The sequence below is a fragment of the Squalius cephalus genome (assembly GCF_949319135.1).
Source record: "Squalius cephalus genome assembly, chromosome: 22".
NCBI classification, from domain to species: domain Eukaryota; kingdom Metazoa; phylum Chordata; class Actinopteri; order Cypriniformes; family Leuciscidae; genus Squalius; species Squalius cephalus.
In genome coordinates this window covers 8,090,816-8,108,707 of record NC_137143.1, presented here as the reverse complement: position 1 = coordinate 8,108,707, position 17,892 = coordinate 8,090,816, and the positions used below count along the sequence as shown (strand labels likewise).

Sequence of the window (17,892 nt, the reverse complement as noted above, 5' to 3'; positions counted from 1 at the left end):
CCCTGACGCGCCGCCCAGACCGCCCGAACAGCCCGCTGTTTCCCTGGAGGTCGTCCCCGAACAGCCCGCTGTCTCCCTGGAGGTCATCCCCGAACAGTCTGCTGTCTTCCCGGAGGATGTCCCAGAACTCCCCATCATCAGTCCTGCCATGGCCAGGAAGGCTGTGTTCCTTTTTTATGTAGTGGCAGTTCTGCAGGCATGGAGGAAGCAGATGAGTTCTGCTGATCCTGAGACTGTTCATGTCACGCCTGTTGACCCAGAGACTGTTCAGTCCATGTCTGCCGATTCAGAGACTGTGGTCACGTCTGCCGAGACTGTTCACGTCACGTCTGCTGAGCCTGTGTCTTCGAAGAAGATGACTGCCATCAAAGAGTATAGAAGTAACAAGAGGCGAAACTCCGTTGCAGTTTTGACAACAGCCACTAGGTGGCGCTTCGGTAGCGCGGCCGCCATTTTGGACTGAACCAACAGCTTTACTGTTAGCACAACTACTGTACAGCATTAACATTATGTCTGGAAATAATTGGAAACAAAGAAAACAGTGTTCTGCCATCAACTGCAACAACTACCAGTGTACAACCAATCAACTAGCATTTCATAGATTCCCCAAAGATCCAGAGAGGTAAAGTAGAAAAGGTTTTATTAACTTTAAAGTGAGCTAACGTCAACGATAACAGGTGCTGTAACGTTAATGTAAGCTATCCCATAACCGCAGTAACAGTTTGCTAATGTTATGTATTTGGTCGAAATGGTCAAGACTCGAAATGGGCTTTTTAAATCGCATACTTTCAGAGATATATGAACACCTAACCTGGCAAATGACCGCTTTATTAATTCATTGTTATCACTAAATTAACCCTTTAACTGTCACCTTTTTTTCGCATAAATATGAAAATCACTATCCAAACTTAAATGGTTGTAATTCAAGAATGCTTTGGAATTTAGACCTATGGTTGGTCTTGTTTTAATTAGTTTAAAAGAGTTTATTTAAATGTACAAATTTAAAAATATAATTATTTCTATTTTATATAAAATATATATATTACAAAATATATTTTACTCTAGAACTGCAAGAAAATGAAAGCAAAAAATCTGAACAAGTTGTGTTCCACATTTTAGGTTGATATGTTGATATCTCGATCCCTCACCCTTTCTGCCGTGCTCTAACGTTACACGGTTTGGAGCAGCGCGCTCTTGCTCGCTCGCTCTAGATTCCAGGTGATTTTAGCTAATTTGCGGGCATCAGGAAGCCGCTATCAATATGCGGGAGACTCCCGGATCTTCCGAGAGACATGGGATGTCTGCTCTAGAGATATTAAAAACTAGAAACTACTTTTTAGTTCATTTAACCGCTTTTGAATTTGAACCGGTATCGTTCAATTCTATGACAGCTGTGTTGCGTTCAGTCCAAGATGGCGGAGCTGCAGCTCTGCGCATGGGGGAGTTTGTTGCAATGGAACGTTCTATTGAGTTTCGCCTCTTGGTACTTCTATACTCTTTGCTGCCGTCGAACCTGTGTCTTCAGACAAGATGGCCGCCTCCGAGCCGGTGTTGTCTGTTCCTGAGCCGGTGGTGTCTGTTCCTGTTCCTGAGCCGGTGGTGTCTGTTCCTGTTCCTTTTTTTTTTTTTTTTTACCTTTATTTATCCAGGTAAACTGTTTGAGAACCACTTCTCATTTACAAACATGACCTGGCCCTGATTACCATGTTGCTGCGGTTGGATCCACCCATTTCTCCGCTAGCGATCGTGACATTGTCGATGTGCACTTCTGGCGTCTATTTATGGACTCGGTGATGCACTATGCTACATCACAAAAATGAAAAATAATGACATTGAGTTGAATAGTAACTGAAATTTAACACAAATATTAAGCATATCTTAAAAATGTAATTTGTTAGTCAAATACTTTTTTTATACAAAATGAACTGTTGAAGTTTTAGGTATTTATTTTGGTATAATTTAAGTGATATTCAGAGATTTTATCTAGATAGTAATTTTTTTTATTGCAATATTTACAAAGGCACATCACTGATCTCAGTTCTGAGCCCTCTTTGATCACTGAGCAGCTTCTCGTTGCTGATCTGAGGTCAGTGAGTACTGTGTCTTTTCAGCTGCAGCTGCTCACAGATAATTGGAGCTCTGAGGTTATTTTGATGGGAGGAGAGTGCAAACAAGCTCTCATACCACTCAAAGAAAGTTCAGTGACTCTCTAAATACCCACAAAATGAACACTCGGATGCTTTGTGTATTCCATGTCATATTCCTCAGTGTTTATGAAATCCAGAGTAAATCTCACCCAAAGCCTTCATGTGGATACCCTCCATCCCAATGGTGCAGGTCTCTGGAGATCGCCACAGAATGTGGGGTAAGTCTGTTGAAAAGGTTGATGTAAGTCTTGAAACTTTTTTTTTTTTTTTTTTTTACTTTAAATGATACAGACATTTACAGACATTTCTGCAGCCCAATATAATTTGTGGCTTGTTAATTACTCAAATTCTACAGAACATAATGTTGATGCATCTCAAGGCATGGTAATCTTTTTACTTAAAAATGTTTAAAGTGACAAAACTACCAAAAAACAAAATTATTCATCTGTAACTTGCAATATAATTGCTGGTATTTATATGTAGTTTGATGACTGTTTAGAATATTGACGTTTTTATACAATATTGCACAGAATAAACTGGTCTTATAAAGAACATGTGCTCAGCATCAATTTCAAAGACTTCTTTGTGCCTGTAAATTACTGTCATGCTTTTGAACAAACAGCTTCCAATTAAATGGGCCACAAGGTTTCCTGTTTTGCATCATTTGATGAACCTCCTTATGCCTTCAACTGTATCTTCCTACTCAGTGTACAGTGTCAGAAGTTCATCCTGTAAATAATTAGTCTAAAAGGTGGGCTTTACAGAATACATACAGATATGTGACAGGCTATGATCATAATTAATTATTACTATCAAGCAGTGACATTGGTCATGTGACATTTTAAATGTGACCCATATGCGTAAAACACTACTCTTTTCCACCTTTGCATGTACCACTAAATTTTGTATAATTTCTAAATCAATTTAGGATTCATGCAAAGAGTAAATTAAGTGTGCATTTATGACAAGTGTTTTTTATCTGACAGCAAGTTGTGAAAACAAATTCTTAATGTTGTCCAACAGGGAACACTTTAGTGACATATTCCAAACGGTTCTGTGATTGTGGTTAATGGCTACATGACATGCAGATAAACAAATAATTTATCACTTGTTTTTGGAAAATGTTTATTTTATTATTATTATTATTTAAATCATTTAATTATTAATTAGCTTTTTATCAACTCAAGGAGCCCTGGGAGAAATTCCAGTTTGGGAAACCGTGAAAATGACTGATGTGAATCTGGGTGACAATTGTGTGCTTATCAGGGGTTTAACTGACAAAATTCATGTAGTTTTGTGACTTGATTGTTCACACTAAAGTCAAATTGCATGAGTGTAGCCTTGCCAGACTGTGACAATGTGAAGATTTTTGTCTTTAACATTGCTACACCATGTTTATTTTCCATGATTTGCAATGTATTGTTTGTGGTAGGTGCAGAAACAATGTATGGAACTGAACGCGACCCGGCCAGACCCAGTGGTTCCTCCCGTAGAGATCTCTCTCTACTACGAGAGCCTGTGTCCAGGCTGCAGAGTGTTCCTAACAGAACATCTCTTCCCAACTTGGATTTTACTGAAAGATATAATGAATGTCAACTTGGTGCCTTTCGGCAATGCTAAGGTAAAAATGTTGACCTTTCATAAGAGTGTATGTGTTGTAATAAAGAAGATGTTGTGATGTTACCTGAATTTGATTATGATTGTTAACTTGACATTTTAGGAGCTTCCTGAAGAGAATTCATTCTCATGTCAACATGGAGAACCAGAGTGCTACGCTAATATGGTTGAGGTGAGTTTGTGAGATAATATAGATGCTCCAAAACCTAGTGAGCTGCGACAAGCTTAGTAAAATGTTTGTTCAAGCTGGCAGAAATGTAAAAGAAGTGTATACAGTATAAATAGGGTTCCAGTGGGACTTTAAAAAGTCTTAAATTCAGTTTAATCAATGCTAAAGTGGTGTTAATTTTGGGGATGGAAAGCAGGAATTGCAATAAGGTGTTAAACTTAAATGCATTGTAAAGAAATGGAGCTAACTTTAAAAAATAAATAAAAATAAGGCAACCTATCACACTCAGCTTTTTAAGTTAACTCAACTAATTCGCTCCAATTAAAGTCACCTTAAATACGTTTGTTCATCTAATGAGCAATCGGTAGTCTTTTTAACTTAAAAGATCTTGTCAAGGCAACAAAAAAACCCGAATATAGCTAACTTGAAAAAATAAGTCAACTCTATCACACTCAAATTTTTAAGTTAACTTAAAGGACAATTCCGGTGAAAAATGAACCTAGGGGTAATTAACACATGGTTACCGAGTCGATCATTCTCTGGGATGCGTTTTCATGATAATCGAATATAAAGAGTTTTATCTCTAAAAACAGATTAGCTTATAACGCTAGTATATTAATACCACTAACAAGGCTCAAAATAGCCTCACACTAACACGGTAGCATAATGAGGGTCCCTACATGCAAACCGAAGCATTGTGAACTTTGTAAGTGAACAGACAGTTTAATAAGAAGATACTTTATAAAGACAGTACATTACGCGTACAGGCAGGAGCCATCTTGGACTAGTCGAGCCACGAACGCCGTGCTAAGTGAGATGAACTGTGACTTGGAATCTCATATGGTCCGTTGTTTCCGGAAGAAAGTACTGAACGCAACAGAGAAAATAAATAAATAAAAATAATTTCACATGTAATTAGATTTCACAAACGTAATTCCTATCGACCAGCTCACTTAGCATGGCGTTCGTGCCTCGACTAATCGAGACTGTTTTCCAAGATGGCTCCTGCCTGTATACGTGTAATGTACTGTCTTTATAAAGTATCTTCTTTATCTTTATAAAGACTCGGTAACCATGGGTTAACCATGGGTACCCCTAGGTTCATTTTTTATCACCGGAATTTTCCTTTAACTAATTCGCTCCAGTTGAGCCAACTTAAAAACTTTTATCTAATGAGTAACAAGTAGTCTTTGGAGCTTAAAAATTCTTGCCAAGGCAACTATAGAATGTTTAGCATTTAGTAATGCAAGCAGCTACAGTCCTTGTTTTTCATCTCCATGTTTGATTTTCAAAGATAACTTCATGACACGACATAAATCAAGCCAGTAAATGCAAAGCAACGATAATTTTTTTACCACAATGATCATTATGTTACCACATAATTTTCTCAAGCTGCAATGCATGCTGGGAACTGGCACAACATTGTTCAATGTAAAATTGTTTGTTCAGATAACTCAATTTGGAAAGTTGGGACAATGTTGGGAACATTTTTAGACAAAAACTTGAGGTCAACAAAACAACTTTTGTTAGCAACATCTTTAGAGTATTCTTATTTATTTCACTAAAATAATAATCCAGGGCACATCGTCAATAAACTGACTCCTACTAATCCTACTAAATCTTTGTTACTTTTGTTAGAAAAACATTAAGCTGATAGCTTATGTATTAATCCAACTGGCAAAACTTATATACAATTTTACATTGGAAAATGTTGTGCCAGATCCCAGCATGCAGATCCCAGCATGCATTGAAGCTTGAAAAAATTATGTGGTAACTATTATTAAAAAATGAGTAGTTCAAATATTTACTGAATTACAATAGTTGATCATCACCATGTTTGATATTTGTGTGTTGGGGTATTATATATGCATCTCATTGCAACTTTTGTATGAAATATACACTCACCTAAAGGATTATTAGGAACACCATACTAATACTGTGTTTGACCCCCTTTCGCCTTCAGAACTGCCTTAATTCTACGTGGTATTGATTCAACAAGGTGCTGAAAGCATTCTTTAGAAATGTTGGCCCATATTGATAGGATAGCATCTTGCAGTTGATGGAGATTTGGGGGATGCACATCCAGGGCACGAAGCTCCCATTCCACTACATCCCAAAGATGCTCTATTGGGTTGAGATCTGGTGACTGTGGGGGCCATTTTAGTACAGTGAACTCATTGTCATGTTCAAGAAACCAATTTGAAATGATTCGAGCTTTGTGACATGGTGCATTATCCTGCTGGAAGTAGCCATCAGAGGATGGGTACATGGTGGTCATAAAGCGATGGACATGGTCAGAAACAATGCTCAGGTAGGCCGTGGCATTTAAACGATGCCCAATTGGCACTAAGGGGCCTAAAGTGTGCCAAGAAAACATCCCCCACACCATTACACCACCACCACCAGCCTGCACAGTGGTAACAAGGCATGATGGATCCATGTTCTCATTCTGTTTACGCCAAATTCTGACTCTACCATCTGAATGTCTCAACAGAAATCGAGACTCATCAGACCAGGCAACATTTTTCCAGTCTTCAACTGTCCAATTTTGGTGAGCTCGTGCAAATTGTAGCCTCTCTTTCCTATTTGTAGTGGAGATGAGTGGTACTCGGTGGGGTCTTCTGCTGTTGTAGCCCATCCGCCTCAAGGTTGTGCGTGTTGTAGCTTCACAAATGCTTTGCTGCATACCTCGGTTGTAACGAGTGGTTATTTCAGTCAAAGTTGCTCTTTTATCAGCTTGAATCAGTCGGCCCATTCTCCTCTGACCTCTAGCATCAACAAGGCATTTTCGCCCACAGGACTGCCGCATACTGGATGTTTTTCCCTTTTCACACCATTCTTTGTAAATCCTAGAAATGGTTGTGCGTGAAAATCCCAGTAACTGAGCAGATTGTGAAATACTCAGACCGGCCCGTCTGGCACCAACAACCATGCCACGCTCAAAATTGCTTAAATCACCTTTCTTTCCCATTCTGACATTCAGTTTGGAGCAGGGTTCTAAATTAACTTTTTTGATCACCAGCCAATGTGGCTGGTAACTTTCTAAAGTTACCAGCCAATCAGAATATCCACTAGCCAATTTTTTTTCCGGTGAAAATAAGATAAATTATGAGTGCCACTGAATGCATTTGATTATTTTATTAGAATTGCTGGCATGAAAAACATAAAGTACAATACAACAAAATATACACAGAAACTGCAAACATTTAATTTCAAGTTTGGGATCTAGCAGCTATATATCTATCATTTGAATCGCATGTCTTCAGAGCTCTTCTTCTTCAATACGACCTGTCTTGGCAGTTTTAATCCTTCCGTTAGCCATTCACGACCCGTCAGCCATTTGGCATTAAATTTTCTTTTCTTAGTTTCTCTGTCGATACCCTCCTCATCCCCTGCCTCGTTCCTCTTCTCCCCCCCAGAAGTCTGACCCAACCACCGCCGCATTTCGTTTTAATATTAACCTACTTTACTAGCCAACTCCGTTCGTCTTATTTCTTGTGTTTTCTGTGTCCGTTCGTTTCCATGGTTTCTCGCGCTGGTTTCACTGCAAACTGCGCGCAGCCAATGGGCGTATGAAACGTCATCACGTAGCATTACGGCACAGTGTTCATGGGAAATGTAGGAAGTACATGGGGATAAATGACTGACCGAGAACAGAGCGGAAACCAAGCAGAACAGAGCCTTATGTATCAACATGCATGTAATGCCTCATGCATCACTGGCCAAACTGGCTAGTAAGTTTTTATTAACACCCGCCAAAATGAATTTTAACCCGCATTTGGCGGGGTGGCGGGTGTTAATTTAGAACCCTGGTTTGGAGTTCAGGAGATTGTGGCAACTGCCATGTGATTGGTGCTCGATGGTGTTTTATGCCCCCAATGGCTCCTTAGAGGCAGCTAACCCTACCCTCAACCTTAAACCTACCCATCCCCTCGCTGCCTGGAAGGCGACGTTGGGGGCATAAAACACCAAAGACCGTGATTGGTTGATTAGATAATTGCATTAATGAGAAATTGAACAGGTGTTCCTAATAATCCTTTAGGTGAGTGTATTTGCCCAGGTAGAAATGTTTGCCTCTAGTTTTAAGAGGCAAACAATGTTCATGTCATGAAGTTGTCTCTGAAAAAAACAAACATGGAGATGAAAAATAAGGATTGTAGCTGCTTGAATTGCTAAATGTTAAACGTTCCATAGCTTTTAAGTTCAAAATACTACTTGTTACTCACTAGATGAAAAAAAAGTTTTCAAGTTGGCTAAACTGGAGCGAATTAGTTGAGTTAACTTAAAAAGTTGAGTGTGATAGGTTCCCTTATTTTTAACTTAGCTCAACTTTTTTTGTACATCGTGTGAGTGCTAGAGGTTGCACAGACTAGTCAATTAGTTGACTTTAATGCTCTGTCATGATGCTTTAAGCTTGACGTCGACTAGTCGCTGGTCATGGCCAATAGAGGGTGCAACAGGATACGAAATCTTGAAGTCAAACAGTTAAAATGACAATTAAATGAGTACTCCGAGAGCGCTCCTCAAGACATGTTTTATTATACCATCTGGATGCTCAAAATTGATCGGGAGAATGCACGGTTTAAAAAAGCTTATTGTACACGATCGCCATTCTAAACTAATGCGCTGCTGCATTGTAAAGCACACACATTTCTCGCACTTCACATGCAGATCGCACACGCTCAGAATCATTCAGTAACGCAGAAATGTATCGTCAACACTGTTATGTGATTTATCAATGAAATAGCTTAGAAACTGAAAAGTTCTAGCATATATTTCCTAGTAACTAAAACCCACAGCTGCACTATTAGTAGAGAGATGCTGCCAGGTATAATTAATTCACACGCAATCGCTCTCTCACTAATGCATTCATATTAATGTAATAATCTTTACTGTGCTGCTTTATCTGTATCTGATTTAGAATGAGCAGAAATTTGTGAGAAATATAATGACACAAAGACAAAAGAGCTGCTAAAAAAATAAACTCTTATGTAGGAGCAATAGTCTTATGGGCAGCGCTGTGTCATATAGTCATAGCTGTGCACAAGGTAACCCGTGTTCTAGTCTCAGCTCAGGGTTCAGGCTTAGGGGCTGTTTACACGACACCGTTTTCAACTAAAAATGTGTAACTTTTAAACTAACTTTTAAAGCGTTTTGGCCGTTCATTTAGATGACAACAGCGTTTTGGATGCCTGAAAACGCAAACTTTTGAAAACATGTTTCTAAGTGCAAGTTTTTGAAAACGGTCTCCTTGTAAACAACAAAAACGTGAATCTCTGAAAACGATGACCTCATGCACATGCATATTACATGTTCAATCTATAGTGTTTCATCGCCATCTAATGGCCTGGCAGTGAATACAGCGTTTTTAGTCGTTTTCGTGGATCCGTGTGAATGGGGATCATTTTGACAATGGTGTCATCTGTATGTGTCATCTTAAGCATATCGTTGTCATGTAAATGTACCCTTAGGCTATTTGTTCATTTATGACGTCATCAGCGAATAGTCGACATCGACTCGACTTTCATCACATAAATGTCGACTTTAAAAAATCTGAAGTTGTTGCGTGAGCGTTGCATGTTCAAAGTCAAAACGCTGTTGCAAGCCTGTAGAATGCGTGGTTTCAAAGCAGTTTGCTGTAGCTGTAGAAATGCATATTTTATCTTAACTTTTTGATTGAGCAGCTAGATGTTATAAAGTAAAGACATTTAATAATAGTCCTGGTGTATTCTGGTCTTTTCAATAATTAAAAGTCCTGCATTATGCATTTTCTAGTTATTCTGGTTACATAATAAACTGTATCAGGCATATAATTCAACATAAAATCTTGTAGCTTTTCTCTAGCACCAGACGTGTGTGTGTGCGCACACAGGTCTTAAGTCTTAAATTTGAAGCTCTGCAGATACCTCGTATTTCACTATGAATACCACGTATTTCACTGATTAAAATTGTTTGGTCTAATAAAAAAGAATTTTGAATAAAAATTACTAAAACTATTTTACCCAAATTTGTGTATTCTGTGTATTATGCTTGGCATATTGTGTTGTTAGCTTAGCAACATGCTAACATCAATAATACTCCCTGTGAAGGCAGCAGAGACAGCAAGGCTAGGTTTTGTTTGTGAATAAATAAAGATTTCAAGTTACACAATACACCTTGTTTATATTTCTTCTCTTTTTCATAGGCATGTGTTTTATATTCAGCCAGTCATGCAGCATTTCCTGTCATTTACTGCATGGAGTCGTCAGCAGATGTACTCAAATCTGCTAAGCCTGTAAGAATCTCTGAGCCAACATTACTGTCCCTCATTACAGCATTCTCTTTGAACAACGGAGCGCCATTTTAAAATGGTCTCTCTCTCTCTCTCTCTCTTTCTATATATATATATATATATCCCAGACAGCAAGCAACATTGAATAAACATTGTTTTTCCATCTGAATCATCATTATGGTTGATGTTGAAATTTCAATGCAAAATAAATGTTGAATCACCATTACCATATCGATGAAAACCTGATGTTATTAATGTTGATGGCAACAATATTGGAACAACATTGATCTATAGTTATTTTTATGATTGATTAAGCATTGATATTTGGTTTACCGGGCGATCGCTGAATGTGTTGAAAAATCATTGATTTATAGTTGACCGGGAAACGACGCTGTTGTTGAAGAGTCATCGGCATATAGTTGACCGGGAAATATGATTGAAAATGCATCGATATATAGTTGACCGGGAAATATGATCCATCGATTTTTGGTTGAGATCAACACCAACGTACTGCACCTGACACAGCTCATTTCTGGACCTTGGCACAAGCGTACAGGTAAGCTTGCTTAATGTTCGATATGAATGAATTGTACCATATCAAATACTGTTAGGTTGATCGTTAACATGATGGTTAATGTAGTAAATGACGCAGTGCTGCAGTCACTGAAATAGATTTTTGTTTTACCAATGTGTCAAAATCTGCCAAAAGTAGCTACTTTGTGGTTCTCTTCTAGGTTATAAAGTTAGCAAAACCTCAGAGTCCAGTCTATTTTTGTGATAGCTAGCTCAAAATACATGTCTGACTGTACCCATTGCTAGTGTCGTGAAATCTATTAACACAGCACCGCTATTTCTTCTGACCGCCGGAGAACACCGGCGGAACCAACGCTAGCATAGTGCTCCACCGAGCGCTACCGACAGAAGTGACCGCGGCGGGCCAGAATTACACAAAAGACATGATTTACCTTTACTTTATTCAATGCAGAACTGTCTCGAGTTGTAAGTAACGTTAACTGGAAATGCCGATTAGACCATCTCGTCGTAATAGCCAACAAATCCAAAATATGAATAATCCTCGAGCAGGGCTGCGATGCGTGCGATACAGTTTTGTAACTCCATTGTGTTTGTTTTCAGAAATAATAACAGTCGTTTTATACTAGTGCTTTATGCGATATCACGATTTTTGATGATCTTCTGTGCCTTTTCTGAGCGCGGGGAAGGGCGCGCACCACGTGCGCACTGTTATTATACAGCGCCTGACAACCAGGCCTGGCGTCAAGGGGGGGCTTAGCCCCACATACTTCATTTAGAAACAATTAAAATGCCTCGTTAATTTTAAAGACATAGCCTATTATTATTCGCCTGTTTTCGCGGTGAGATTTATGCATATTCCTCCATGCACCCAGTATTTAAGCAGAAATTAATTTGCAATTTAGTCAACCAGAAAAATATTTTGTCTATGGTAACTCTAATCAATACATTTACTATTTAATTAGTTATAAGTATCCAGTTATTTATATTTAATTTGTTGAGTTAACAATTAGTTCTGATTTAATAAAATAATAAACATGATTTTTTTTTAGAGTCACTTGGCCACATAAATTGTCCTTATGAAAGATGTCACTGCAAGCTGATCCTTTTTGCCTCCCTTTAATTCGAATACATCCATGAACATATTGGGCAGTTTTGAAAAGTGCTTTGAATAGGGGAAACATGCAACACATGGACAAATATCCGATCATTGAAAAATCATAGGCCTATAGGCTACTGAATTTGTTCCAAGTGTTCAAATATGTGTTCTGTTTAACTTAAATGCTAATTTTTTGCATTGTGATTTTATTTTCTGTTTTAGATGCTCTTACTCAGCAGATGGGGACAGCCGCCATCACCCAGCAAAAGTGGATGCGCTATATGCGCCAGACCGGGCAGGAGGGACTGGATTATGGGCTCAAATTCCCGCCAAATATATAGCGGTCACGTATAAAAAAATAATAAGTGTGAATCAAAAATTTAAAAACACATGTAAAAATATATTGCACAAACTGAAAAAAAAAATGCAAAATGATCAGAATAGCAAACAACGTGGTTACGGATCAAAATATAATAAGCGTGAATCAAGAAATAACAAGCATGAATAAAAACTTTAAACACATTAAAAGTTATTTTGCACAAAACTTAAACTTATGGTCATGCTTTCTTAAAAAGTATGTTTTCCTTGGTTTTATTACTGTGTACTTTGTGCTTTCTTGCATTTTCTGCTCATATTTTACTCTTTTGTACGCTTGTGCTGTTTTTCTCTTCGCTCTTCTTTCTATGTTCTGCGCTTGCTTTCCCAAATGTTGCAGTTCGAGTTTCATGTAAATTAGGGCGGGCTTAAGAGTCACCATTGGTCCACTAGTTCTAGATTGACAGCTACTCCTCTAGCCAATCAATCGAAGAGGGGAGTTGACGTCACACCAATGCGACTCGTGGCTACTGATGCTTATGTAGGAGTACAAGCTGTTTATGTTTGTACAATTTCTTCAATCCCATTATAATATACTAAAATGTTATTTTTCTAATACTTTTATATACTGTTCAATTTCTTATTTGTGCTTTGTTATGTGCATTTATTAAATTATTTTCGCTTGGCATACCAGCGTGATTACGTCACCGCACACTTCAGTGGGTGGTGCGCGCCCGTGATGCACTTCATTCTGAGTAAATATAACAACAAAGAAGCACTGCTGCGCTCTCTTTTATTTCATTTTTCTTTAATCCTTATTCCTTTTCAGGAGTGCTGCACTTACTTATACAGGGGAAGACGGCAGTTCAATTTAACTTTACAAAGACTTTCAAGCAGTAAAGCTATCTTAACTCTGGACATAAATAATTAAATTCATCTTTTTTGAGATACATGAGAATGTTAAAGGAGAACTCGGCAACTCTAGCGAACTCTAGTCACTTCTTCGCTAATTTTTCCGTTTGTTGTCGCATGTTTTCCCCACGAGCTCCCCCTACAGCTGTGGGGGGGGGTGTATATTTCACAACACAGTCGTAAAAAACTCACTTGCGGCGGCCTCCTCCCCCTCTCTACCGCTGCTCATGTGCGTTTGTTATGATCGGAGCAAGCCAACTGTATCGTGTAGAGCTATGTCTACCGAGGTGGGTAATACATCATACATGCGTGTGTGTTTATGTCGAATTGCCGTAAAGCAATTCGTGTTTCGCGCTCGTTCTCGTTCTCGTTCTCGCTTCTCACGAGACTTCCAATTTCTATCTTGCCGGGACGGTAGTCCCCAAGTTGCAAGGTTGGTTTTCCGCCTGGGAACGCTGGGGGGAGCGGGGAAAGTCACCAATATCACCAGAACAGGTTGTTTAACCATCCAAATGAATTATAGACAGTTTTATTAAGTTAAAAAAGTTACCAAGTTCTCCTTTAATGTGCACACTTGTAATTGGTGTTAAACAATATTACTTGGCTCATGATGTCAATATGCTAAGGCTGCTGTAAGTAAAACATCCTGCAGTTATGAAACACTACAATTCGTTGCAAAAACTAAAACGGCCATTGTCTGAAGACTTAAGGACTTTGACCTGTCACCGCTACGCATTGCCTACCTTTTTTTATTAACCTCGCCAAATTTGACAAGATTATTGAAAATGATTGTGTTACAGAGAAGATATACAGAAACCAGTTGAATTTAATACAGTGATTTATTACAAACTTATTGTGTTTACTTACATAGCTACATAATTGCATATTACTTTAGGATTAATGTTTTAAATATAGCTTAAAATTTGAATACAGCAACATCTCCATCAGGGATAGGTAACGTTGTTTCTGGAGTGCCGCTGTCCTGCAGAGTTTAGCGTCAACTCCGATTAAAAACCTCACCTGTCTTAATTATCCCAAAGACGATGATTAGCTGGTTCAGGTGTGTTTGATTAGGGTTGGAGGAGCTAAACTCTGCACCCAGGACCGACATTACATAGAAAACAGAAAGCAGAACATAGAAAGAAGAGCGAAGAGAAAAACAGCACAAGCGTACAAAAGAGTAAAATATGAGCAGAAAATGCAAGAAAGCACAAAGTACACAGTAATAAAACCAAGGAAAACATACTTTTTAAGAAAGCATGACCATAAGTTTAAGTTTTGTGCAACATAACTTTTAATGTGTTTAAAGTTTTTAATTCATGCTTGTTATTTCTTGATTCACGCTTATTATATTTTGATCCGTGACCACGTTGTTTGCTATTCTGATCATTTTGCATTTTTTTTTTCAGTTTGTGCAATATATTTTTACATGTGTTTGTAAATTTTTGATTCACGCTTATTATTTTTTTATACGTGACCGCTATATATTTGGCGGGAATTTGAGCCCATACTGGATGACAAACTATTCAGGCGTCAGAGGACATTGAAGTGTAAATAAAGAGTACAAATAATTAAAAAGGCTAATAAAAATGAATTTGTTTTTAAATAGTGTGGTGTGTTCAGTGATTTCAAATGTTCCATTACTTTTTAACATCCTGGTTGTAGATAAAGCAGGCTATTTAATTTATGGCATTACATTTAAAATTAACATTTAAAAATGATTGAAATTCCATTGAAATCACGTTGATCCTTAGTTCGGTTGAAATTTCAACATTGTTTCAATATTCCTAATAATTGAAATACCATTGGAATTCCGTTGATCTATGGACAGGATTTCAACGTTGTTTCAATATTAAAACAGGGTGCAAAATGATGTAGAATCAACATCAGAGTTCGATGTTGATTCAATGACTTAATGTTGAAAAAGGAATGTTGATTTAACATAGTTTCAATGACTGTTTGCTATCTGGGATATATATATATATATATATATATAATTATTATTATTATTATTATTATTATTATTTAAAAAAAAATGTGGCAGTGTTTGCAGCTCTATGCACCATTTGTTAAATGGGGGACCATAGAGTCCTGTACCAGAGGAGAGCTTGGACACAGTTTGATGCATCAGAATGGAGTGAAGACACAAGCGCTTAAACCTGCACATACCCATGTGCCCTGGATCACCTTCAATGGGGTGAGGCCTTCTAGAGCAGAGCATTTGCACTAATCTTTGTAATAAAAGACACTAATGTGTCGAGTTGAGTTTTTGATATCCAAATGTTTTCTTCCTCAGGAATATACTAGTGAATGGGAAGATAAGGCTATGTCCACTCTCTTCAACCTTGTATGCAGATTGTACAAAGTATGCTAATGTGTCTTTTCACATTTAGCATTTCTGATTGCTGAAGTACTTCACATGCTCACCAACAAGGCTTAATTAAAAATCGTGTGTACTTCTCTTACAGGGAATCATGCCACCAGTCTGCACTGGAGCTCTGAAAAAACTGGACCGAAGCTTTTGCTAGTGGAAGGGAGGAGTGTTACACAATACAGATTTATATTGTATATGATGCTCTTTGCTGTTTGTGGTAAAATAAAAAATAAAAATACAATATTGACAGTCTTAAAGGGACAATGTGTAGGAATTTCTCCCATCTAGCAGTGAAATTGTATTTTGCATTCAAACGAATAGTGCTCTACAGCGCCTCGCTTTTTCAAATGCGTGTTGCTTCTACGGTAGCCGTTATGTACCAAAAAGCTATGACAGGATGTCTTCTAATAGCACTTTATCGAGTTTTCCTTTGGGTGAACAGGTTTGTTATTTCAAACAAACTGCAACTTGACACAACGAACAAACGGATGTTTGATAGAATTGAAAGTTTCCAAAGGCAGAGAAGCGACCAAGCAATGAAAAAAAGCTTGTAATTTAGACCGTAACATTGACTTACCTGTTGAGAAGAAAGCAGGCAAGTTCAGCGTCTCTTTTGAAAGCTTTCTCCTGCATCAACTCTTTCCACCTGGAACCGGGAATTAACCCTTGTTTTTTGCAATCTCCGGTCCTGTGTCTCCACATAAATATGGTCCTCCATTATAAATAACCGTGCAGTGCAGCCTTTTAAACTTGCCGGGGCAGTGACAAGCGTCTCTCAAATCTTCTTGTCCGGTTCAGCTGCTTTCAGTCACGTGACGCTGGCTCTTAACGAAAACACATTGTGGAAATGCGTTGGCCTAGTACTTTTTGTCCCTCTCTGCTATTATAGTTTTTCAAGATGGCGGAAAGACATGGAAGCCTCCGTAGGCCTACCCGTCCCATGTATATAAAGATAATAAATTCTTCGTTTACGAGGATAAGTCAGATCATTGGCAGAGGTATTTGTACACCATTGAGGACATATTTATGAATAAAAATATTGATTTTAGATAATAAAATACTTAAACTACACATTGTCCCTTTAACCATATCTGAAGTCACACCTTTTTTCATATTTTTGTAGAATATGATCTAAATCACATCATGTCTAAATTATCTTTAAAGGCATGTAGACATTTATTAACCCTTGTATGGTGTTCAGGTAGGACCCATTTTCATTGTTTATCAAAATAAAAATTATACAATTAATTCTTTTTTCAAACTCAGACTCATTGGCCTTGACTCATTTTCTGTGTGCGTGTGAGAGAGTGTGAGTGCAAGAGTGAGTTTTGTGTTTCTACCCCTGCTGTTCCTGCACAAGGTTGCAATTCTTAAATGTGATCTAACAAAGGTAAAGAGAAAATATTAACCATATATGCTGTTTATATTGCTTGTAATTGGGATGAAGTAAATATCTGTTGTGTATTTTAACATAAAATTGTTTGATTGTGTTGAATTAAAAACCCAAAAATACAACGAGTCCACCAGACCCACGAACACTGGCTGAATAACAAAAATATGAACACCACACAAGGGTTAACTTAAAGGCTCAGCTCAGCACCATGCCTAGTGGGCCATTCTTTTCCAATATTTTCAATTACTGCAACATACCTCTTTTCACCAGCAGAGGACAGTGTCAGATAATTTTTTCCTCAACATAAAAAAGGCCTTCAAAAGCCTGTGTCCAAAGAAAAATGAAATGGAAGGCTTAACCTTTCATTTCTGTGACAAAAATAATACAATTAATATTGGTTAACAGACATTAGTTAAGTACTTTTAGGCTGCAGAAAATTATTCATTAAAAAAAAATATATATAATACTACTTTTTTTTATACTTTTTTTAATAAATACTTTTTTTTTTATCATGATGAAGACCTTATGCATAAAAATACTGACATATCTGGGGGTCTTGATTCATCAAATTGTACCCTTCCTTAAACAAAATAAAGCTTTAACTATCTATAAAATATGTTAGGCAACTTTTATTGGACATGGTACTTGAGGTAGGCTACCTTCTTAAAGTTGGTACTGGTAACAATAAACATTTACATTTATGATATTTGTAAATAGTGTTTACTGTATTTGCAGATTATTTTGAGCTTCTAAGAGAAAAATAGTGTACTACATAATATATTTTTAAATATTATAAAATATATTATTACCAATCAAATGTTGATTCAGAGTTAGCGCTATCTGAAGTCCTCGCAGGAGTTGGGGGCATCTCTTCACAGGTGTTGGGTCATCTGAAGTTTTCAGATTGGCTGGATCCAAACTGGAGCTGACATAGGCCTACTCTCTAGTTACCTCAGGATGGGTGTGCCGAGATAAAACAGAGAAGCAAATAATTAATTCTCTGCTTTTCCCGCCCAGAGAATTTGGCCCACCCATGAGAAAATGAGCTACCATGCTAGCGTGGT

At 37.7% G+C, this 17,892-nt stretch overlaps 1 protein-coding gene across 1 annotated transcript; it reads left to right on the top strand.

The window, feature by feature from the left end:
* Positions 1-2,160: 2,160 nt before the first annotated feature.
* Positions 2,161-16,698, top strand: ifi30b (IFI30 lysosomal thiol reductase b). Its single transcript, XM_079857739.1, has 7 exons — positions 2,161-2,365; positions 3,580-3,768; positions 3,868-3,936; positions 10,118-10,207; positions 15,106-15,258; positions 15,358-15,426; positions 15,530-16,698. Exons 1-7 carry the CDS (start codon positions 2,225-2,227, stop codon positions 15,587-15,589), a joined length of 771 nt encoding a protein of 256 aa, XP_079713865.1. The 5' UTR covers positions 2,161-2,224; the 3' UTR covers positions 15,590-16,698.
* The last annotated feature ends 1,194 nt before the right edge of the window (positions 16,699-17,892 follow it).

Bases quoted from the DNA above. Each gene is read 5' to 3' on its own strand.
- ifi30b (XM_079857739.1), top strand. From the start codon at position 2,225: ATGAACACTCGGATGCTTTGTGTATTCCATGTCATATTCCTCAGTGTT. The intron at 2,366-3,579 runs GTAAGTCTGTTG...TGTTTGTGGTAG, and splicing joins AGATCGCCACAGAATGTGGG to GTGCAGAAACAATGTATGGA. The intron at 15,259-15,357 runs GTGAGGCCTTCT...TTTCTTCCTCAG, and splicing joins CCTGGATCACCTTCAATGGG to GAATATACTAGTGAATGGGA.